Source organism: Budorcas taxicolor, chromosome 25, assembly GCF_023091745.1.
Source record: "Budorcas taxicolor isolate Tak-1 chromosome 25, Takin1.1, whole genome shotgun sequence".
Lineage (NCBI taxonomy): Eukaryota > Metazoa > Chordata > Mammalia > Artiodactyla > Bovidae > Budorcas > Budorcas taxicolor.
This window is the reverse complement of record NC_068934.1, coordinates 2,715,670-2,740,538: the sequence shown is the minus strand read 5'-3', so window position 1 is coordinate 2,740,538 and position 24,869 is coordinate 2,715,670. Positions and strand designations below refer to the sequence as shown.

Sequence of the window (24,869 nt, the reverse complement as noted above, 5' to 3'; positions counted from 1 at the left end):
GCCTGGAACTATATGAGACTATTTCTGTACATACAAATGCCAGATCAGCAACGCAGAGCAGGAGATGGTGGGTCTGCATGTTAGCCGTGTGGAAAAGGATGTTCTCTTGGACTTCCTTAACATGGAAGTTCATAAGTTTACAAAACATCCAACTCAGTGCAGAGATCATTGTTTTGCAGAATTGGGAAAGAATTACCAAAGTTTGTGGTCTGTCTTAACTGGCTCAAGGCCTGAGGGAAATCAGGCCTAACAAGCATCAGGCTGCATTCAGATGAAAATGAAGAGAAATAAAGTAACAGTTCCAGTAATGATGCTTTCCTTCTTAGGCTAAACCGAAATCTCTCCCCCTGAGGCCTGATTGCTGGCACTGGTGAGCAATGCATCTAGGAAACCTGTCAGAGCAGTGCCCATTTATATAGACCTGGACCCTAAGAATAAACCTTTTCTCGGTCTCCCCTGTCATATCTTTGTTTTGTTTGTGCCCTGTGAAGCTAATAGCAGAAGATGCAGACAGCCAGCCCAATGGACAGATTCATTTTTCCATTGTGAATGGAGATCGGGATAATGAATTTGCTGTGGATCCTGTCTTGGGACTTGTGAAAGTTAAGAAGAAATTGGACCGGGAACGGGTAAGCTAGTTCAGGCCTGCTCCCTTCACATCCACAACCCCCACCCCCTTCGCTGAAATCACGCATGGATTCTGTGAGTATCAGTAGGGAGGTTCTCCATTCTAAATGGGCTTCCCAGGTGGCTCAGTGGTAAAGAATCTACCTGTCAATGCAGGAGCTGCAGAGACACGATTTTGATACCTGGATTGGGACGATCCCCTGGAGAAGGAAACGGCAGCCCACTCCAGTATTCTTGCCTGGGAAATCCCATGGACAGAGGAGCCTGGCGGGCTACACAGGACACGGGACTGCTACAGTCCATGGGGTGGCAAAAAGTTGGACAAATTGAGCAACTGAGCATGTGAGCATTCTCCATTCTAAATAATGGGAGTAAATAGAAATGGGCTGAAATTCAGCAGGGAATATTTGCATTAAAACCTTTGAAAGTACTTGCTGCCAATAGACACTGATGGTTTCTTATTTAGGGAGGTTTTAAAGAAAAAGCAAAAGTGTATATTTCTGAATGGTTTGAATTTCTGTCCTTCCAAAGCAAGAAGGCAGAAAAGTACATTCAGCATTGGGATCCTGTGGTCCTGATTTCATGAGCAGCGTTGGCCCTAAGTGAACAGACACAAAAGGACTACCTGAAGGTATCTAGGTCAGAAAGAATGATCCAGATTCCTCTGTCAAGGTGAAACCAAGTTTCTAAATGTTGTTTGTTTTTTTTTTGACCAAAAATGTGTCTTCAAAGTGAAGTTAAAATAAGGAAAAAGATGCCATAGACATGATGCTTATAAATAGAAAGATCTCACTGTGTGATAGATCCCCATAAGTTACTCCCAAAGTATCAAAACTGATACATGAGACAGATCAGTGGTGACAACCGTTGTGATTTAAACAAAGGCCAAGAGCCGTGCTTCTAAACAGGGGCGATGTACCTCCAGGGGACATCTGGCAATATTTGGAGACATTTTTGTTTCTGACAAATGGTCAGAGGCAATATTGACTTCTAGTGGGTAGACAGCAGGGGTTCTGCTAAACATTCTGCAATGCACAGATCATCCCCTGGTAACAAAGAATGATCTGGCTCCAAACGCCGGCTGGTGCCCAGGTTGAAAAACCTGGTCCAAAGACTCAAAGCGAAGACAGCTCATCTTTAGCAGAGCAGAGCAAGCCCACAGCACCTCTGTGTGGGCCGAGAAGGAAGCAGGCACCGTGGTCTTTACTGTGGACCCTTTGTGCTTTGGTAGGTGTCTGGATACTCCCTGCTCATCCAGGCAGTAGACAGCGGCATGCCTCCGATGTCCTCAACTGCCACTGTCAACATCGATATTTCTGATGTGAATGACAACAGCCCAGTCTTTACACCTGCTAATGCTACTGCTGTGATTCAGGTAAGCAAATCTGGCCTGCCAGGCACCTGTGCTATTGCACTCAGCCTCCATCCTCTGCTGTGGTTTCTTTGTCATGGCTTACTCTTATTTCTGCCTAATATCAACTCATCGCATCATTTGTTCTTGTTTGGTCCCTAAGTTGTGTGCGACTCTTTGTGACCCCATGGAGTGCAGTGTGCCAGGCTTTCCTGTCCTTCACCATCTCCCAGAGTTTGCTCAAGCTCATATCCATTGAGTCGGTGATGCAATCCAACCATCTCATCCTCTGTTGTCCTGTTCCCCCCATGCTTCAATCTTTCCCAGCATCAGAGTCTTTCCCAGAGTCGACTCTTCACACCTGGTGGCCAAAGTATTGGAGTTTCAGCTTCAGCACCAGTCCTTCCAATGAATATGCAGGGTTGATATCCTTTAGTATTGACTGGTTTGACCTCCTTTCTGTCCAAGGAACTCTCAAGAGTTTCTTCAGAGCCACAGTTTGAAAGCATCAGTTCTCCAGCGCTCAACCTTCTTTATAGCCCAACTCTCAGATCCACACATGACTACTGGAAAAACCATAGCTTTATGCAAACCTTTATCAGCAGAGTGATTTTAGAGCCCAAGAAAATCAAGTCTCTCACTGTTTCAATTATTTACCCATCTATTTGCAATGAAGTGATAGGACCAGATGCCATGATCTTAGGTTTCTTAATGTTGAGGGTTTTTTTTTTTTTTAATTTATTTAATTGCAGGCTAATTACTTTACAATATTGTGGTGGTTTTTGCCATACATTGACATGAATCAGCCATGGGTGTACATATGCCCCTATCCTGAACCCCTCCTCCCACCTCCCTCCCCATCCCATCCCTCAGGGTCATCCCAGTGCACCAGCCCTGAGCCCCCTGTCTCATGCATGGAACCTGGACTGGTGATCTGTTTCACATTTGATATTATACATGTTTCAATGCTACTCTCTCAAAGAATCCCACCCTCGCCCTCTCCCACAGAGTCCAAAAGTCTGTCCTTTACATCTGTGTCTCTTTTGCTGTCTCGCATACAGGGTCATTGTTACCATCTTTCTAAATTCCATATATATGCGTTAATATACTGTATTGGTAGTTTTCTTTCTGATTTACTTCGCTCTGTATACTAGGCTCCAGTTTCTTCCACCTCATTAGAACTGATTCAAATGCATTCTTTTTAATAGCTGCGTAATATTCCATTGTGTACATGTACCACAGCTTTCTTATCCATTCGTCTGCCAATGGACATCTAGGTTGCTTCCATGCCCTAGCTATTGTAAACAGTGCTGCGATGAACATTGGGATCCACATGTCTCTTTCAATTCTGGTTTCTTCAGTGTGTATGCCCAGAAGTGGGATTGCTGGGTTGTATGGGAGGTCTGTATCCAGTTTTTTATGGAATCTCCACACTGTTCTCCATAGTGGCTGTACTAGTTTGCATTCCCACCAACAGTGTGAGAGGGTTCCCTTTTCTCCACACCCTCTCCAGTATTTATTGTTTGTAGACTTTTTGATAGCAGCCATTCTGACCAGCGTGAGATGGTACCTCATAGTGGTTTTGACTTGCATTTCTCTGATAATGAGTGATGTTGAGCATCTTTTCATGTGTTTGTTAGCCATCTGTATGTTTTCTTTGGAGAAATGTCTGTTTAGTTCTTTGGCCCATCTTTTGATTGAGTCGTTTATTTTTCTGGAATTGAGCTGCAGGAGCTGCTATTATTTTCTCCCATTATGAAGGCTGTCTTTTCACCTTGCTTATAGTTCCCTTCATTGTGCAAAAGCTTTTAAGTTTAATTAGGTTTCATTTGCTTATTTTTGCTTTTATTTCCATTACTCTGGGAGGTGGGGCATAGAGAATCTTTCTGTGATTTATGTCAAAGAGTGTTTTGCCTATGTTTTCCTCTAGGAGTTTTATCGTTTCTGGACTTATATTTACGTCTTTAAACCATTTTGAGTTTATCTTTCTGTATGGTGTTAGAAAGTGTTCTAGTTTCATTCTTTTACATGCAGCTGTCCAGTTTTCCCAGCACCATTTATTGAATAGGCCGTCTTTGCCCCATTGTATATTCTTGCCTCCTTTATCAAAAATAAGGTACCTGTAGGTGCATGGTTTTATTTCTAGGCTTTCTATTTTGTTCCATTGGTCAGTGATTCTGTCTTTGTGCCAGTACCATACTGTCTTAATGATTGTAGCTCTGTAGTATAGTCTGAAGTCAGGTAGGTTGATTCCTCCAGTTCCATTCTTCTTTCTCAAGATTGCTTTGGCTATTCAATGTTTTTTTTGTATTTCCATACAAATTGTGGAATTATTTGTTCTAGTTCTATGAAAAATACCATTGGTAGCTTGATAGGGATTGTAGTGAATCTATAGATTGCTTTGGGTAGTATACTCATTTTTAGTATATTGATTCTTCCAACCCATGAACATGGTATATTTCTCTATCTATTTGTGTCATCTTTGATTTCTTTCATCAGTGTTTTATAGTTCTCTATATATAGGTCTTTTGTTTCTTTAGGTAGATTTATTCCTAAGTATTTTATTCTTTTCATTGCAATGGTGAATGGAATTGTTTCCTTAATTTCTCTGTTTTCTCATTGTTACTTTATAGGAATGCAGGAGATTTCTGTGTGTTACTTTTATATCCTGCAACTTTACTATATTCATTGATTAGTTCAATTAATTTTCTGGCAATGTCTTTAGGGTTTTCTATGTAAAGGATCATGTCATCTGCAAACAGTGAGAGTTTTATTTCTTTTCCAAACTGGATTCCCTTGATTTCTTTTTCTTCTCTCATTGCTGTGGCTAAAACTTCCAAAACTATGTTGAATAGTAGTGTTGAGAGTGGGCACCCTTGTCTTGTTCCTGACTTTAGGGAAAATGCTTTCAATTTTTCCCCATTGAGGATAATGTTTGCTGTGGGTTTATCATATATGGCTTTTATTATTTTGAAGTATGTTCCTTCTATGGCTGGAATGTTGAGTTTTAAGCCAGCTTTTTCACTGTCCTCTTTCACCTTCATCAAAAGGCTCTTTAGTTCCTCTTCAATTTCTGCCATTAGGGTAGTGTCATCTGCATATCTGAGGTTGTTGGTATTTCTCCCAGCTGGAATGAAAAAAGCCTGATTCTTTCACTGCAACTAATTAATAAACATTGATAAGAAAAATTTCACCAGTGAGGTTCTCTCAAGTGTCAAGTGCTTTCTGTACATCTGTCCGCATTGGGGCCCAGCCCCTGGTTTAGAGTGAAGGAGGTTAGGATCTGGGAGTTTCAGTAGCTCACCCAAGGTCAGGCAGCTGTAAAGTGCTGGAGTCAGCATTTGAATTCAGTTCTGTCTTCAGAAGAGAGTATTCTCTGCCCACAATGATGGGCTGCCTTTAAGCACTTTGTGCTGTTCTAGCAGGGAAGGGCGACTGATAGGAGCCATCTCGTTTGTCAAAGAGGGATTGGCCATCAGGCTAGAACTGCTCCTCATTAAAATCAGTCTTCCATGAGCAGTTTGTTTAGCACTTTAAGCCCACCTGTCTCTAAAATTAGACTGCAGGAGACAGTGACTTCCTGCTGGTATTCTGCTCTCAGAGAGAACAACTTTTCATCCTACCTTTTTTATTTTTATTCAAAAGATATCTCATGAACACAAGTCCTAAGCACTGAGCTACTTCCATTTCCTAGCATTTCTAGAAGCTGGAAGCCCGACTTCAGGAGGATCAGGAAACCCAGTCGAGGAATACTGTCAGTGTGGAGGATTTATAGGAGACAGGGATGGACAGTTGTGTACTGGGATGGCTGCAGACATTCTAGGAAATCAGCCTCAGAATCACCCCCACGGGTTCTCAGGGCTTTGTGGGTAGAAGGGGAGATGAGAGCGAGTCAGGTCTCAAAAGACCCCCTTTGGAGCAATATTCAAGACTTTGAGTCTGGCCATCCATAGCACCCCACCCACCCACTCCCCCGCCCTGCCCCACTGGGCCCCCCAGGATCAGGCTGAGCATCTCTGCTCCCTTGTTAGCGCTTCCTCAGGAGAACCAGACCCCTTCCCTGGGGGGTGTTTGTTTTTCCTCTTCTCTCTGATGCCTTTTCCAGCAGCTGTGCGTGCCTGCCCCTCCGTGACTCCACAGAGCTCACCCAGGCTGACGCCCTTCCCTCACCCCAGCACCCTATCCCCTCGATGGTTTGGCTCCCCTCTCCACCCCTATCCCCTTGGAGTCGCTGTCTCCCCCTCCCCCGCTCCACGCTAGCCCCACGCAAAATGGGCTCTGCCACAGCAACCTGTGCTTTTATGACACGATCGATCAGCCTGATGGCCTGTCCTCACCTGCGCTCCAGGAAGTCAGCCAGGGAGGAAGAGAGACTCAGCCCTTGAGCAGTGACCATGGCTCCTGTCTGCAGCAAGGCCCTCTGTGCTGTATTTCACCCTCCTTCCTCACTTGCGACCCCTCGGGCACACATCCTTTCTCCCTCTCTCTTCTGCAGAGGAAATGGCTTTTCGAGAGAGAGCAAACAAATCCATAAATCTGTTTGGTGTGGTGCTGAAGCTGCTGTTGGTATGCACCGGTAAATCTGTGCATGGCTGGGCGTTTCCACGACTGATCCCAGAGAGAGCCAGTGTCTGGTTCCCGGTGACCCAAAGGCCACTTGAGAGGAGAAGCAAATGAGAGGTCTCTGAGGTTCTCCTCGCCTCATTCTCTTGCAAAAAAAATAATGCTCCTCCCATTGTTCACCCCAGAATAATTTTCTTTTTCCAACACATGGTTCTTATAAGACAAATACAGCACCTAAAACATGAGTACACCCTCCCTGTGGTGACTCCTATCATGCAGGGTGTCACTGTCTCCATCTCTGTGACCCAGATTCAGTTAATGCGAAATCAATCTCATCAGAAGGCCTGAACTAATGAAGCTGACTCCAGGCCTGTGCTCTGGTAATGCTGAAGTCCAGACAGGGCAGAGCAAGAAAACTGGTGCCCAAGCCACTGAGGAATTTAATTTCGTGTTTTCAGAGGACAACCTTGGACCCAAGAAGGAGTGACTAAGAGTCTCTGTGTTTCCATCTGAGATAGAAGGCAGAGTTTCTGCAATATAACATTGGCATAAGGACATCTGGGCTTCCTAAACTTCTGATGAAGTTGTAGATGTCTTTTTTCTTTGTTCTCTGATTGAGGAATATCCCATCCCCTTTCTTTTCTCTTGAGAAACAGAGGAACTGTTTTCTGATGGGTGGGATTTAAAGCCCTATCTCCCACCCAACACATGCCTTTGCATTTCTACCAGGAAGTTGCCATTATGTCTCCCTAAAAGTCCAGTATCGTGACACTGTGTCACTGTATTGGACCTCAGTGTAATCATGTTGTGACAAGTGTGAGGAAGGATTTTCCATCCCAAAAGGTTGATGTTTTCTTGGCCCCAGAGGATTTCTGATGCCATCGTGAAGGCTGATGAGCACCATGGATTTCCAGAGCCATCTGGATGAACTCAGGGCAATTCCGGCCTTTCAAGGACAGATGGAGCCAGGCAGCATCCTTGGAACCTACAAAGCAGTTCAAGGCCAAGTCCTCGTGTTCTCACCTGCAGCTCATTGTCTCACGGGGCAGTCTGGGGAGGCAGCCAATGATGGGATGATGCTTACAGACACCAGCATTTTTCAGAAGACGAGATAATATCACAGGGAATCCCTTCTATTAAAAGCCCTGTTTTCTAGCCCAGCACTCTCAGCCGGTAATGATGGGTTTTGTTTTTTTTTTTAATGTGCAAAGAGGTGTAATTTTATCTTCCCTTTTAATATACTCTCTTATGCAGGAAAATAAGCCAGTAGGCACCAGCGTTCTGCAGCTCATGGTGACAGACAAAGACTCCTTTCACAATGGGCCTCCCTTCTCCTTCTCTATTTTGTCGGGAAATGAAGAGGAGGCATTCGTGTTGGACTCGGACGGAATCCTGAGGTCAGCCGTGGTCTTCCAGCACACGGAGTCTCCAGAGTATGTGCTGTGTGTCCAGGTATGGCCTCATCTTCTACCTGTTGCAGGCCAGCTTTCTCTCCTACTACAGGCTCTGCCCCTTGGTTGTTGTTGTTTTTTTTTTTTCCTGTTGAGCAAGCCAACATAATTCATTACCGTGTAGTAGTGTTCCCCTTTTAATCTCAAATTCAATTTCACACCAATAAAAATGGCCTCTGTGTGTGAAATTGAACAGGAAGGAAAGGAAGCATCATTGTTGAAAAGGGACTTTCCTGTAGGGTGTGCCGGACTGATGGTCTCTGGCTTAAATCTGTATTCTGAACATTCCTGGGGCTCCATATGAGCCCCAAAGACAACTCACTGGTCAAGATTTACTACTTGGGAGTGGTTGTCGTTTAGTTGCTAAGTCATGTCCCACTCATTGCAACCCAATGGACTGTATAGCCTGCCAGGCTCCTCTGTCTATGGGATTTTCCAGGCAAGCACACAGGAGTGGGTTTCCATTTCCTTCTCCATTACTTTTTGGTACTGAGAAGTATTTCCTGGATCACCCCAATTGGGAAATGACCAATCCTTGTCCTGGTGTGATGAAGCTATTAATTTTTCATATTAATATTAATATTTCATGGCCTCTGCTTTTTAAGAGGCCTCAGCTTGAGCTTCCCGGTTGGCACTAGTGGTAAAGAACCCGCCTGCCAATGCAGGAGACGTAAGAGACATGGGTTGATCCCTGGTTTGGGAAGATCCCCTGGAGGAGGGCATGGCAACCCACTCCAGTGTTCTTGTCTGGAGAATCCCATGGACAGAGGGGCCTGGAGGGCTACAGTCCATAGGATAACAGAGTTGGACACAACTGAAGAGACTTGGCACACCACACTTCTTGCTAAGTTTCCCCAGAGATGGGAAACAGGAACAGGGACTTGGGTGGCAGTGGCCTCCCAACATTTCAGCTTCCTCAAGGTCATGATGTTGAATGAAGGGAGACCAAGAGGCAGAAGTGGCAGTTACGGGAAGGGTGTGAACAGAAGCAGGAGACGAGAGAGCACCAAAAAGCCCCTGGTTGCAAATTTTGCCAGTCCCAAGACATGGGTCCCATCAGTGAGACTGAGTGACTGTTTTTTAAGCACAGTTGGCACAGAGAGAAACCTATTATTAATAGTGGCAATGATGAGAATAGTCTTTATATAGAGTTTAATTGTGTACCTTATCTCTTTGGATAAGTTATGGCTTACCCTACCCCATGAAACCTTTCAAATTAATGACTTTTGGCTCGAAGCACATTGATAAACTCTTCAATTGCCACCCACTCCTCCAACAATATTATGTGAATGACTTTATATCACAGTTAGAGGTCCTCAAGGGCAAGGAGAGAGTTTTAGTACCTTCTCACAGAAGCTACTGGGGCTTCCCAGCTGGCACTAATGGTAACGAACCTGCCTGCCAATGCAGGAGATGCAGGAGACTTGTGTTCCATCCCTGCACAGGGAAGATCCCCTGGAGGAGGAAATGACAATCCACTCCAATATTCTTACCTGGAAAATCCCGTGGACAGAGGAGCCTAGAGAGCTATAGTCCATGGGGTCATAGAGTTGGACACGACTGAGTGACTTGAGTGCACACAGAAGCCAGTACAGTTCTTTGCCTACCTTCTCTGGCTGTTAGAGAGCATATTTCACATCTCAGACTTTGTAAACACCATGGAGAGCTTTCTGCTCCTGGTCCCTTATATTAAACTTACCACCAAGGCCCACGTTCTGTCTCCAAAATGTCTCAGCGTGCATCAGGTATATACCCTTTGCAATCTCCCCCCTTTATTCTAAATTGTCCCGTACTGAGACTATTGCAAAACCTCCTGGGTGTTCGTCTGGCTTCAGGTTTATTCTTTCTGATCTATCTCTGTACCCTTTCCAGGCTAATTATTCCACTTTGATTATCTCATTCCACTAAACCAGAGGTCAACAGACTATAACCCCTGAACCACATCCTGTCTTCAACCTGTTTTTATAAATAAAGTTTTATGGGAACTCAGCCTCTCCAGTTCATTTACATATGTACTGGGCTGCCTTCCTGCTGAAAGTTGAGTAGTTGATACAGATCATATAACCCCAAAACTTAAAGTATTTCTTGTCTCGCCCTTTACAAAAAATGAGTGCTAACCCCTAAACTAAAAACATCTGAGCTCCCTATTGCCAGAAACCTTGTGAATTCTGGCTTGTTCAGACGCTGAATTTTAGGGTTTTTAGGCAGACATGACTGTCCAGTTCTTCTTAGCCCGCAGGCCCATGGATCTGTTAGCTAACATCCAGTGGCTTCTTGCCTTTCTGGCCTCTGATCTTTGACTGGGCAACCTCTGACCTATGGGGTCTGAACTCATCATTGTCCTTCAAGGCTCTACACAGTTTGACTTCAAGTTCAGTCCTATTTGCTAAACTGATCTCCCCCTAAGTGAATTTTCCATTCTATCATCTCTGGTTCATATAGTCCATTTTAAAAAGCGTGTTGTTATGGAAATAATAAAGATAACAACAGTCACATTAACTCTCATGCACCGAGTACTTCTGTGGGTCAGGTCTGTGCTGAGTATGTTGCAATCATGTGAGTCGTAATCCTCACAGTACAAGAATCCTGTGAGGTAGATAGGACTGTTTCACTCAAATAATATATAAAACTTGAAGCTCGAAGAAGTTAAGTGACTTTTTCCAGGCCAGACACATAGTAAGAGGCAGAGCAAAGATTTGAACTCGGGTCCCTGTGATGACCAAGCTCCTGCTTTCACGCTGCCTTCCACATACAAGGACATACCTCCTGAGATATCACCTGGCTGCCCCCATCCTGAGATGCCCACCATGGGGCCCCAGCCACTGAGAATCTGCCCTTCTCAGAAGTCTTCCAGCACTGACCACCTTCACACTGTATGTGACAGGTCCTCTGTTACTATCTGTCAGGGTGGTGGTTCTGTCAGTCCTTACAGATAGAAGGAAGACAAAATGGCTTTTTTCAGGCTTTTCTCATTGTACCACCTTTTCTTCTAAGCCTCAATATTGTGTCCTTCTCACTTGAAATAACAATGTTTCTTAAATGTACAGAAAAGTGCTGTCTGGTCCCATGCAAAGCTAAGAAGCCAAAGACAACCAAGATCTCTCTTCTAAGTGGGAATGCCACTTTACAAGGCTCCCCTGTGGCTTCTGTCCAAAATTAAAACACAGCCAGCCTCTTGGGGGCACTATGGACCTCACAGCACCCTGCGTCCTCCATCTCAGTTCACCCCCACTGGCTTTATTATGTTGTTGACACATTTTATTCTCATAACAGAGTTCACTTATGGGCACCAAAAGTGATAAATCACTCCTCTTACTTATATGTACATGCTCCAGTTTTGTAGAATAATTGCAAGGGATGGAGGGAGCAGCAATGTGGTTAAAGGAGCAGCAATGTGGTTAAAGGAGCAGACACTTTCTATCTTTGTTTAGTTGCTTATAAAAAAATTATCATGGGCTTTTACCTTACTTCCTCATCTTCCCTCCCTGCTGGGTGATTTTAGGCGAAAGACTCTGGCAAGCCTCAGCAAGTGTCTCACTCCTACGTCCGAGTGCGGGTCATTGAGGAGAGTATCCACAAGCCCACAGCCATCCCCCTGGAGATTTTCATTGTCACCATGGAGGACGACTTTCCTGGTGGGGTCATCGGGAAGATCCACGCCACAGATCAGGACGTGTATGACGTCCTCACATTTGCGCTGAAATCGGAGCAGAAGAGCTTGTTCAAGGTGAACAGTCACGATGGGAAGATCATCGCCCTGGGGGGCTTGGACAGCGGCAAGTATGTCCTGAACGTGTCGGTGAGCGACGGCCGCTTCCAGGTGCCCATTGACGTGGTCGTGCACGTGGAGCAGCTGGTGCAGGAGATGCTGCAGAACACCGTCACCATCCGCTTCGAGAACGTGTCCCCCGAGGACTTTGTGGGCCTCCACATGCATGGGTTCCGGCGCACCCTGCGCAACGCGGTCCTGACCCAGAAGCAGGACAGCCTGCACATCATTAGCATCCAGCCCGTGGCAGGCACCAGTGAGCTGGACATGCTGTTCGCGGTGGAGACGCACAGCAGCGAGTTCTACAAGCCGGCCTACCTCATCCAGAAGCTGTCCAACGCCAGGAGACACCTGGAGAACGCCATGCGCATCTCGGCCATCCTGGAGAAGAACTGCTCTGGGCTGGACTGTCAGGAACAACATTGCAAGCAGGGCTTGTCACTGGACTCGCACGCACTCATGACCTACAGCACAGCCCGCATCAGCTTCGTGTGCCCACGTTTCTACCGGAACGTGCGCTGCACCTGCGATGGTGAGTGCGGTTTGGAGTGTCCCCTCCACTGCCTAGGCTGTGTGAGGCGGCTTGGGTTACCATCCCCGCACACACGTCTTAGTTCATTCACTCACTGGACCACCAACGATGTGCCTTCTCACCATGAGAGATGCCGGGTCTGCGGGGTGATCAAGACAGGCTCAGCCCCCTTCCTGTAGAGCATGGAGCTTATGGGCAGCCAGACATACAAGCGGGCGGGCATTATCCCTGAGTTGAGCATCCTTAGGGGACCCAATCAAGGGGGAAGTTTTCCTGAAGGGACTGTTCTCTAGGTTGAGATGAAAGATAAGCAGGAATTAGTCTTTCTCTGTCTGACTTACTTCGCTTAGTATGATAGTTTCTAGGTCTGTCTGTGTTCTGCAGATGGCATTATTTCATTTTTATGCCTGAGTAATGTTCCGTTACACACACACACACACACACCCCACATCTTCTTTATCCATTCATCTGTTAATCATAGATTGCTTCTATGTCTTAGCTACTGTAAATAGTGCTGCTGTGAACACTGTATGTATTTTTTTTTCAAATTAGAGTTTCCACCTTTTCCAGATGTATGCCCAGAAGTGGAATTACTGGATCATATGGTGGCTGTTTTTAGTTTTAGATTTTTAGATTCTTCAGATTCTGTTTTCAGATTCTTTGCAGAATCTCCATACTGTTCTCCATTGTGGCTGTATCATATGTCATATGATATCATTTCTATGTGGAATCTAAAAAAATGACAGAAGTGAACTTACAAAACAGAAATAGACTCACAGACATAGGAAACAAACTTATGGTTACAAAAGGGGAAAGGCAGGGGAGATAAATCAGGAGTTTGGGATGAACAGATACACACTGCTGCATATAAAACAGATAAACAACAAAAGATCTACTGTGTAGCACAGGGGATTGTATTCAGTGTCTTATAATAGCCTACAATGGAAAGGAACCTGAAAAAGAATGTGTACTATGTTTGTAAAACTGAATCGCTTGGCTGTATGCCCGAAGCTAACACAGCACTGTAAATCAACTACATTTCCACGTTTTAAGAAAAGGAAAAGTAGAAAATAGATGTGTGAAAGGGTAGCAGAGGGACAGCGTTCCAGTGGAGACGGTGTTTGTATGAGGCTTAAGGGCAAGATAGTAGCCTACACCAAGGGGGTTGAAAGAGCTTTCCGGTGATGACAAAGGAGACTTATGAGCAGTGATCACACAAGAGCTGTTAGGATGAAGTCCTAGAAATCAGCCCAGAGCAGTGGGAGCCATTGGCTGATTTGAGGTGGAGAAGTCACAGAATCAGGTCTGTCTTTCACAGAGAGCTTGCTGACTGCTAAGGGGATGGGTTAGATGGGCTGGGCCAGAGGCAGGGAAACAAGTTCAGAAGCTACCAGGGTGCGTAAGGGCAGCTGGGTTTTCTTGAGTGAAACCCGAGGGCCAGATGTTCGGGAGCCCAATTGGGGGTGGGTTAGGCCCTCAGAGTGGCAGAGATGGAATGGTTCCTGTTTGTCGACGTAACTAGAGTCACTGAACTTTGACCTTCCCTGCTCAGAGGCCATAGCTGCACAGAGTCGACCGTGGTGGTCAGCAAGATGCATTGCTAGCTCCCTCATTTTCTCTCTGACACGTGGTGCTATAAATTCACTGCCCTCGTCGAAGAAAATCACACCAGCGTTTTCCTAGCCAGTATGAACTTGGCCCAAAGGGACTGTGGCCGGAAGAGGAGCCATTCATAAAACACCCCTTTAGATCATTGAGGACAGACAGGGCCTTCACCCTCTCCCTTTGCAGAGAGTTTTGAGTTGCCCTTTGGAGAATGAGTTCATCGGAAAAAAGCCCCGGAAATCACAGCTCCCTCCGGGAGACCTTTCCGTGACCCCCACACAGCCTAGAAGCGTGTGAGCTATTCCCTCCGTGGTCCCCAGGGAGTTCTGTTTGTGTTTCCATCAGGTAGAGATGCAGTGATGTCCAAACTGTTGAGTATGTAAGTTAGCTCCAAAGTAACTCCAAGCATGCATGCATGCTAGGGGAAATGTGTTTCTGGCAGATGCCACCAACATGCAGGATTTATGAATGCCAGCTGTCCAGACCTCACCTAGGTTCCCTTTGTAGGCAAATTGATTTATGCACCAAAGGTCTGCTAGAGCCTTCCTGCAGGGATTCATAGCACAGTTCAAAAGAGGTTCAAGACAGGACAGGGCAGACCCTGCAGGAGAAGCTAAACCGGCTAATTAATCCTTGTTCTCTGAAAGCTTGTTTCATTCAGTAAAATCTGCAGTGGCAGCAATGTTTTGTGTTAGTCACTCAGTCGTATCCGACTCTTTGCGACCCCCTGGATTGTAGCTCACCAGGCTCCTCTGTCCGTGGAATTCTCCAGGTAAGAGTACTGCACTGGGTAGCCACGCCCTCCTCCTGAGGATCTTCCCAACCCAGGGATCAAACCCAGGTCTCCCGCATTGCAGGCAGTTTCTTTATCATCTGAGCCACCAGGGAAGCCCATCAGCAATGTCTTAGGTGCTGCAAATTCAAAGTGAATAAAAGACACAGTCCATTCTCTCAGGAGCTGGCTGCTGCGAGCTCAGCTTTTGCAAGTCCCCATTTGCCTTAATAGTGCTATAAGAAATGCTGGGGAGGAAAAAGCCACAGAGTGCCTGTCACAGCCAGAGGAAAGCTTTCGGTGACATTTAGATGCCAGAGACCACTTGTGTTCTGGGTTTTGAAGGATGACTATGAGTTCATCAAGCAGAGACAGGCAGAGGGCAGGCTTGACAGATTTTCTTTACAGCAGGGATTTAGAGGGGTGATTTTGTTGGAGAGAGGGATCTTCCTCTGCATTTTTCATGAGACACTGATGTTATATTTTCTTTTTAAATTTTTATCTTTTGGCCACACCATGCACGGTATGTGGGATCTTAGTTCCCCAACCAGGGATCGAACCTGTGAGCCCTGCAGTTGAAATAGTCTTAACCACTGGACCGCCAGGGAAGTCCCCAGAGACACTGATGGTTTATTTTACTTTGTTTTTTGGTTTAAAGCAACAAGATCTTATTATCTCACAGTTCTGTAGGTCAGAAGTGCAGGTGGGTGCAGCTCGTCCTCTGGTTCCTCTGCTCAAGCATTCACAAAGATGAAGTCAAGCTGTCAGACATCTGGGGCTCTCCAGCCAGAGGCTCAGGGGAAGAATCTTTTTCCAAGCTCACTTCAGAGTTGGCAGAATTCAGTTCCTTCTGGTTGTAGGGTTAAGGATTCTGTTAGTCTGCTATTAGTGGGGACCTCTCCCTGGTGGCTCAGCAGTAAAAGAATCCGCCTGCAATGCAGGAGATTCAGGTTTGATCCGTGGGTCGGGAAGATCCCCTGGAGAAAGGAATGACAACCCCCTCCAGTATTCTTGCCTGGGACCCATGGACAGAGGAGCCTGGTGGGCTACGGTCCACAGGATCACAAAGAGTCGGACATGACTGAGTGACTAAACCACCACCACTCTCAGCCTTAAGGCGCTCCTTAAAGAGACACTGATGTTTTAAATGCAGTGAGTTTCAAGGTGGTAGTCTTGCCCAGGACTCTTGTTCTCAAGTCCCCATAAACCCTTCTACTCCACAGGAAACCCAGAATTCTGGAAGTTTTTGTGATTCAGTCCCAGACATTCCAGGAGGAGGCTTTCTCAGTCTAGAAGGGAACATTTCCTGAGCGGTAACTCTGCAGACTCAGGCCTACCTCTCAGCCTCTTGCCACCTTTAAGTCACTCATGTAATTAAGCTGTAAAATAAAATACTGAATTTTAGTGGTAAAAGGACCTCAAAACACCATCTGGTCCAGTCCCCATGTTCAGCAGCTTTATATGATTAGCTCCATTTTATAAATGCAATAGCTCTGTGCCTTGCCCAGGGCATACAGCTGGTGAGAAGGGCATCCTGATTCAATGTAGGTTCAGGTTGGGTCCTTGTTTTATTCCTTTCATCTTAAGAATAAGAGCTCTTCCATAGTTTATTCTTGGGTCCTTGTTTTATTGCATCTTAAGAACAAGAGCTCTTCCATTTGGTATATGACTTATAACCCCAACGCTATGTACACTATGAGAATATTCAGATAACCCCATTGTTCCTGACAGACTGATCGCCAGTCTCACAGACCCACGGCAGGATGGCAGAGGGTCTCGGACTCCAGTAGGCCTGTGACTTACTACAAAGGCCCACTACTGAGCCCTGCACTCAAATATAACGGGAGGCTTTGAGTGGAGCCCTGAGTCAATATGCATGTAGCCTGGTGACCCTAATTCTGGTGTTTAGGAAACCAAACTCTAATCAATCTCACAGCAAGATAAAACAGAAAAAAATTTTCTGTGGGTTCAGGGGGTGAGCTCCTCGTTATGACAGTAATAGTTCTCTCACTTTTCCAAAAGTACCATCTCAAATGAAATTATAGCGAACAATTGTTAAGGAAAGCATTAAGCATTTTAGGCATTTTCTCATATATTGGAAAGGAGAGAGAACTGAAGTCAGTAAATGCTCCTAGCCCACTCCCCCACACACACACTTGTAGTGTCGGCTGCTTTTTTAGCCTGGAAGGTTGGCAGATACAGTAAATGGACTTTCCCACCACTTGGTGGAATAATTAGGAGATAAACAGAGGTAGCGATCCTTTCTGGGCTGTGTAGAAATATTCATACAAATTTGGCCTCAGGTCTACCCTCCTCCCAACTTCTACGTCATCTTTCTCTCATGGAGACTTTTTTTGGGTTGAATTAACATCATTAAGCATCTTGAACTAAAATGCTGGGTTGCTTTGACACAGTGAAAGCAGGCTTGAAATTTAGTGCCGAAGAGGTTTATTACATTCCAGCCCCCATGGAGCGTCATGTCTGAGCAGAAGTTTAAGGGTTCTGCTGTCCTGAGATGGCTCCTGGTAAACCTTAGATGTTCAGGGGATGTTGGCACTTGGGTAAGAAAGCCTGGGGAATGATAAACACCCTTGAGCTCCAATGAGGAAGTCAGAGGACAAAGTACTGGGGCAAGCCATGGGGCAGTGGTGATGGTCCATTTGGAAAGATTTTCAGTGATTTTTCAAAAATCTGATCTAGATACATATCAAAAAGAAGACACCTGTCCAAGAGAATGGGCTTGCCATGAGACCATTAGCATTTAAGATTGGTGTGTTTATGAGTGTTGGTGGAAGTGGGTGCCTGATTTGTCCAGTCTTGGTTCAGACATGGAACCCCGACTTGAAACTGAAGCTCCAGTCACATGCATGGAGCGTCTGTCCATGGGCGAGCTCGGTGCTGTGGGGTGAGGTGTCAGCACTGGGCCCTCAGCCGGGGCCAGCCCACTGTCGGAAGGCTGTGCAGGGTGGTAGGAGAAGGCCTGAGGCTGAGGCCACCACTCTCGGTCTGAAAGGATGCCTAGAATCAGACAGGGCACGGGGAGGAGTCCGTCCAGGCTGGGGAGCTTTAGAGCCGAGCGGTGGAGGTGAGAAGCCCTGCGCAAGCAGTGCACAGGTGGAGGCAGGGACCAGCGGAGCGACTCACACTCACTGAGCTGTACTGTTACTGGTACTGTTACTGTACCTGTTGCTGCTTTGTCTTTCACACATGTGTGATTGTAGTTAACCCTCACAATCACCCTAAGGGATAGGATCATTAACTTTCCTCAGAAGCTAAGGAAGCTACAACTCAGAACCGTCAGTTGACTTGCTCAGGGTCCCACAGAACTAGTGCAGGTCAAGCCAGGATTCACACCTGGCCGTCCCAACCCCTGTACGCTCCTACCTCTGCACAGGTTTGAGAAAATTTGAAATTAACTGACTCCAACTTCCCATGCACCTCAGACATCCTATTTACTATCCTCCTGCCGCAGTGATGCAGCCGAGGTTTGAGCCCAGTCCTAGCACTCGCTACCTCTTAAGATGGACCTGACACAGCTGGCTTCCTGGGCACTGAGTCTCCCTCCTGTGAGGTCACCCGCTGCACCCTTTAAAGCCCCATGGAGCCTGACCTGTCTGACCCTCCTGTGCGAACCGCCCTCCAGACAGCTAAGGATAGTTACTAGGACCCCTCGAATCCTCTTTTTCGAGACAAACGGCAGAAGGTCCTCTGTTCCTTGGCCATCAAGAATAGGAGCTAGAAAGAGTCGCAGGTGGTGTAGTTGGAATAGAGAGCAAACGTAAAGGAAGGAGTTCTCTGTCTTACTTGGAGGAGTCCGTGAAAGGCACTGGAAGCTGTGAATTGTCCTGGGAGGGCATTTCTGAGCAGAGAAAGTAGTAAAGGAATGTTTCTTTGCTACTTTTATTTTCTCATTCAGTCATCAGTGAAGCAAATACTTTTCCAAGCCCTGGATGAGCTGCTGGAGTTAGAGCGGTGAGTGAGGCTGACATGGTCCCATCCTCATGGCCCATGAAGCAGCATTGTGCACCAGGCGAATGACAGGGAGCTCAGCTGGACTGGCTGGTGGAAAGACAGTCCGAAAGGAATGTGCTGGGACAGGTCAGTGACCTGCGATAGGCAGCCACGGTGACGCACTTCTCACACACACAGTAAAGTAAAACCATGAAGGCTTCCACGAGGCAGGACGATACATGAAACTTGGCCTTAACGAGTATTTAAAAAGCACAGGGACATCTGAGATCGGGTTTACACTTAGCCCAGGACTATTTGTTCCAATTCTCTGAGGACAGAGCCCATAGTCCCACCCCCAGGAATTCTGAATAATTCAGTGTCTCTGAACCTTAACCAGATTTCCCTACAAACTGGGCAGTTTCTATTTCTCATTCATGTTAGATGTCTGTCTGCAGATCCCTTATCTTTAGCATACATGGAATCCTGAAGGGCCAGGCGAGGTCTGGACATGTCCACTGTGGAGGAGATACCAACTTCTTACCATGTAGATAATCCCTTATGTTTTCCAACCACACACAGTGGCCCCAGAGAGGATGTCCTGAACAAAATGGCACTCAGCCTTTAACAAGATCATCCCAGAAAATAGGGCTGAACAAAGCAAACACCAATCAAGATGATTCTGTGCTTTGGGGAGAACCACAGAAAACCATTTCAAAGCCAAGGGACCTTAAGAAAATATGTTTTAAAATTTCATGCAGGCCAGAAATTATGAAGGGAGCTTACTGATGTATGTTGCATTGGCTGAGACATGACACCTTGGCATAGCATGTGAATTCAGGGTGTAGGATGTTTACCATTTGTTATTAGATTCTCAGTACAATAAAGCAGAGATATAAATCAAGGGGTTGAATAAGCTCAAAATGGCAGCAGTAATAATCATAGCTGGATACTGATGCACTAGCCAAAGGTACAGACTTGATCCAGGGAGCTGAGGGAATTTGGGGAGATAAGGCATGTAACTCAGTAGGTAAAGAATCCACATACAATGCAGGAGACCCTGGTTCAATTCCTGGGTCGGGAAGATCCCCTGGAGAAGGGAAAGGCTACCCACTCCAGTATTCTAGCCTAGAGAATTCCATGGACAGTCCATGGGGTCGCAAAGAGTCGAACATGACTGAGCGACTTTCACTAAGATGAGGAGAGACATACATGGGGCAGTGAGACCCTTCTAAAACCACGAGAGAACTGTCTCTCTCCTCCCTGCAGGTTCCAAAGCCCTGAGCTTCTGCTCGAGGGAATTACATTTTCAGCTCTGTGAAGAGTGACAGAAATGTCCACCTGAGCGAAGCTTCGGGAGGTGGGGAGCCATGTGATGAGTAGCCACATTGTGTGCACACCCCTCCTAGAGGAGAGTCTCTGTGAAAAGAATCCCTCTGCCCGGGACAGTTATGAAGGGGCTGACCCCGCTGCAAGTTGCCTGTGACACTGATTAACACAAAGTTCTCCCAGGCACACAGTATTTCATATCATCTGTCAGTTTACAAGTCGTGAATCTGACCCAAAAAGGACAGCAAAGAAGGGATTATACTGGAGCTCAGATCTCTGCCGTGTTTCCCAGTCAGGCAAGTGTCTCCAGTTTGGGGACCCTGTAGTAATTTGTTTTTACCCTCAATTTTTTTTTCTTTACAAGTTGCTTTCACATACATTAAACCATCTAATGCTCACAAATTTCCAAGAGTAATTATCCTTATTTTTCATGAAAGGGAAGCAAGACCCAGAGAAGTGAAGTGACCCCTTACAAACTCTAACTGAAGGACATATAGAAAATATATTAATGCATAATATATTTTAATAACATTAAAATTAATGTAAATATTAGACATATATGTATACCTCTATTCCTTCCAGCAGCCATTAACTTTGATAGGTCCCACACAGGAAGTGCTTTGAATAACTAGTCAGGAACAACATTCAGGGCTGCTGCTTGTCAGCGTCACACCGCTCCCTATTACACTGCCCTGCCTTCCAGAGGGGACCTAGGAGTGGGGGGACAGAGACTTCTCTGCCTGCTTCCTGCTCTGACAGTTGCTAAAAGCACCTGATCCTTCTGTCCTGCCCTGACTCGCCACTAATGGCGCCAGTCGCTTTGATAAAGGGGATGCTTCTCCTCTCATGCTCACCCTGGCCCCACACTGATGCATGCCTGAAGGCACAGAGCGTGTGAGGCTAGAGCCTGCGCCCCCGGTGGACCTCTGCTCAGGGAGGAGGGGGCGGCGGAGGACGAGATGGCGGGATGGCATCACCGACTCGATGGACGTGAGTCTGGGTGGACTCCAGAAGTTGGTGATGCACAGGGGGGCCTGGCGTGCTGCAGTCCATGGGGTTGCAAAGAGTCAGACACGACTGAGCGACTGAACTGAACCGAACAACCATAAGCTTTGCAAAACAAGTTAGTCCCTCCTCATCCATTGAAATCATGCTGCATTTTATGTTGCTAGAGATTTTAGGGCTTTGGCTGGGAAGAAGGTTGGTGTCCCCAGGACCCAGGCCTAGAGACACAGGTTCAATCCCTGGGTTGGGAAGATCTGACATCCATCTGAGGTCAAAGGACATGTGGCATTGTTCAGGGTTGGTGTACAAAGGTCAAGTCCCTCTCACATAAATATTTCAGAAAGGATCTAACTTCTTATCATAGCTGATAGAGAGGAAAGAAATCCAGTATTGTATATGGGGAGTAATTGGTTTGGGAAAAGCTGTTTCTCAGTAATCCGAACTCTTTCTCTGCTTGAAAGAGACTACGTTTTATACACTTGCTCACATGTGTCCCCAGCTAAGGAGGACATTACGTTAACACTAACCTGCAGACTCTAATCTGCCTTCGTACCTCCTTGAGCCGCAAGAGAGCAGACTGCAAGCAGAGCAGACTGACAGCAGCAGCTGGGGAGCAAAGGTTTATGGCTCTTTCCGTCCGGTCTGGGAGGCAGGGAGGAGGCCCCCTGGGATTTTTTAAGCATCAAGAAACTGACTGCTTTTCAGAACTGTCCCTTCTGCCTTAAGGAACGTATTAAAAAGGAAAAGAAGGAACACTAACCTATCAAAGTCAATGGCTGCTGGAATGAATAGAAATATGTATCATTATATGTCTAATATTTACATTTATATTAATCTTAGAATGCACTTATTATAATGTATTAATATAGTTTCTATCTGTCCACCAGCTGGAGTATTTATAAGGGGGACTGGATCTAACATAATTCATTAAGTTGATTAATTTAATTATCTAGGTTCTATTGTTATGACATGGGCTTCCCAGGTGGTGCAGTGGTAAAGAATCTGCCTACCAGTGCAGAAGAAGCAGGAGACATGGGTTTGATCCCTGAATTGGGAAGATCCCCTGGAGAAGGAAATGGCTACCCACTCCAATATTCTTGCCTGGGAAATCCCATGCACAGAGGAGACTTGAGGGCTACAGTCCATGAGGTCACAAAGAGTCTGACCCTACTGAGCAGCTGAGCACACACATGGTTATAATATAAGGAAAGAAGAAGGAAAGAACTGTGAATTTGAACTCCAGTTGCTGGTCTAAGTGACTCTGTTGTAACCCAAAATAAGTGATATGGTTGATAAAGTGAGAAGCCCAATGCTAATTAGCAGGGCAGGACTTGTGGCAAAAGAAAAGTTCAAAATATGTGAATAAAAGGGAGAATTATTCAAATACTGTGTTTATTCTGAAATGTAGTGTCTAGCCTTTATTATTGGAGAAGGCAGTGGCACCCCACTCCAGTACTCTCGCCTGAAAACTCCCATGGATGGAGGAGCCTGGTAGGCTGCAGTCCATGGGGTCGCTAAGAGTAGGATATGACTGAGTAACTTCACTTTCACTTTTCACTCTCATGCATTGGAGAAGGAAATGGCAACCCACTCCAGTGTTCTTGCCTGGAGAATCCCAGGGACGGAGGAGCCTGGTAGGCTGCAGTCCGTGGGGTCGCACAGAGTCGGACACGACTGAAGTGACTTGGCAGCAGCAGCCTTTATTATATGCCCTTACAGCTTTTTGTTTTTTTAATGTTACCATAACTCCTGGAAGAAGAAAATAACTTTGCTATCATGGGTCTGGAAATTATCTAGTCCTCTTTCCTCCCTTTGACACAGAGGTTTTTAAACTGCATTTTTGATAATGCAAGTTTTCTAAGCAGTGAAGCTATTGCATTAGTGTAAAAAAGACTATGAATGTAGGATATATTGCTATGTCTCTGAAACACAGACTTTTATAGAAAGGACATCTTTTAGCTGGCTGAAATAAGACATAGAAAAAGACACGTCCATGGAACAGAGAGGAACAGATTTCTTAAATACATAAATTATTGTTTCTATGTCTAACTGGAAGTTACTGTCCAATGACTTCAGAGTTAGGTCTATTTGGTGGAATGCACTCTGATTCAGTGACGCTCATTACCACCTCCATGTTGCTGACATCGGCACTGGGCTCAGTTGGCACTTTTGAGCGTATGCTAACTAGCCAACAAGGGGGAGCTACCTAGAGGTGTGCAGGCCTCAGAAACGGAAGTGAAGCCACTCGTGGAGACAGCACAGAGCGGGCAGGGAGAGTTGTGAATGTACCGTGAGTAAACATGCTTGCAGTTAAACCACTCACTATGGTTGACTAAGGGCTTCCTGGGTGGCGCTAGTAGTAAAAACCCTGCTTGCCAATGCAGGAGACATAAGAGACGTGGGTTCAATCCCTGGGTCGGGAAGATCCCCTGGAGGAGGGCATGGCAGCCCACTCCAGTGTTCTTGCCTGGAGAACTCCATGGAGAGAGGAGCCTGGTGGGTTACAGTCCGTAGGGTCACAAAGAGCTGGACACATCTAAAGCAAGTTAGCACACATGCACACATGGTTGATTCGTTCCCAAGAAGCACAGACCCTTACTACTCAAAAGATCTCATCCTTCAAACCTGAGTTTAAAATGCTTTCTTCCTTTGCAAAGACTTTTGACATTCTCCCAGGAAGCACAGTTGTTCCTTCTCTAGGGCTTCCCTTGTACTCACAAATCCCTAGCAAAGCAGTTACCTTACTGTATTCTAACCATGTGTTTGTGCGTTGTTTCCTAGGGGGAGGAAGAGATGGGATAATTTTTGTTTTCATCTTTATATGCCCAGGTCTATCACCTCAGTGGCTTGAAAATTTTTTTCTTGTTGGATGAATGCATCAAAAATTCCAAAACTGCTTATCAAAAGCACCTTGAAACAGATCATAAGGTGGTTGAACACCTGTCTTAAATTCCATAAATATTGATAAAAACGCAGCAGGAATAAAGATTTTCTTGAAACGAACAGAGGAAGATATATTTCAGGGCACTTAGGTCTTTCCGAACCATTTGTGAAGATCACTTCAAATTTTCAGTTAAAAATCCCTTCATCTTCTAAGACTTTGTAAGCTGGATCCTTGCCAGGAGTATCTTTTATGGCTGAGCTCTCAACTGGTGGAAAACAGGATTTATGAATTCTGAGTCTGCTGGTGCTTCTTACATCACTCCCCTCTAGGATTAAAGTTCCTAAAATGTTTATCTGTTATTGGCATTAAGTGTCCACTTTCTCCTAGACAAAGAAATGACTGTACAATGGAACCCCACAGAGAAGGGGGGCTTCTTTAGGCCACTGCCTAACCCAGCTGTAGGTTGCTTTCAATTTGTGTCTTCTTTTCTGTAGTATTTTACCATTTAAACTCTCACCTAATTACATTTGAAATACCTAAGACCTTTGGGAAGTGCATTTCCTTCAGGGAACCCGTGTTTGCCATCCTGACAGTTCTGAAAATCTCCCTTGGGTCCTGAATTCTACTTTAATTAGCTAATCTGCTTTCCAGAATTTCCTTTCTGAAGAATTAACCTTTCATCTCACTGTGCTATGAACATCGAACAGGTGAAAAGGAAACCTTCCTTTGCCAAAGATAATTCTACCATGTTGGATACATTTACAACCAATCAATACAATAGGAGGGAGCAGAAGGGATTCTGAAACAATGGGAGTTGTGCTTGCATGATTTAGAGTGAGTCACTTTTCTTTATAAAAGTCTTTTTTTCCTCCCTCTAAAAGCAACAGCTAACATCTCCTGGAGTTGCAGAAGAAATCTAAACACAAGCGATGCATTCAAGTGGCCCCCAGTATGCACAAGCCCCAGGTCTTCCCCTAGTGGCTCAGTGGGAGAGAATTCCTCTGCCAACACAGGAGTTGTGGGTTCAATCCAA

At 45.7% G+C, this 24,869-nt stretch overlaps 1 protein-coding gene across 1 annotated transcript in view; it reads left to right on the top strand.

The window, feature by feature from the left end:
* FAT3 (FAT atypical cadherin 3) overlaps positions 1-24,869 on the top strand; it is a 646,809-nt gene that overhangs the window by 581,982 nt on the left and 39,958 nt on the right. Inside the window, exons 15-18 of the mRNA XM_052662057.1 lie at positions 492-629; positions 1,859-2,002; positions 7,796-7,993; positions 11,495-12,293. Coding sequence (XP_052518017.1) covers positions 492-629; positions 1,859-2,002; positions 7,796-7,993; positions 11,495-12,293 — 1,279 coding nt within the window. The remainder of the gene's footprint in view (positions 1-491; positions 630-1,858; positions 2,003-7,795; positions 7,994-11,494; positions 12,294-24,869) is intronic.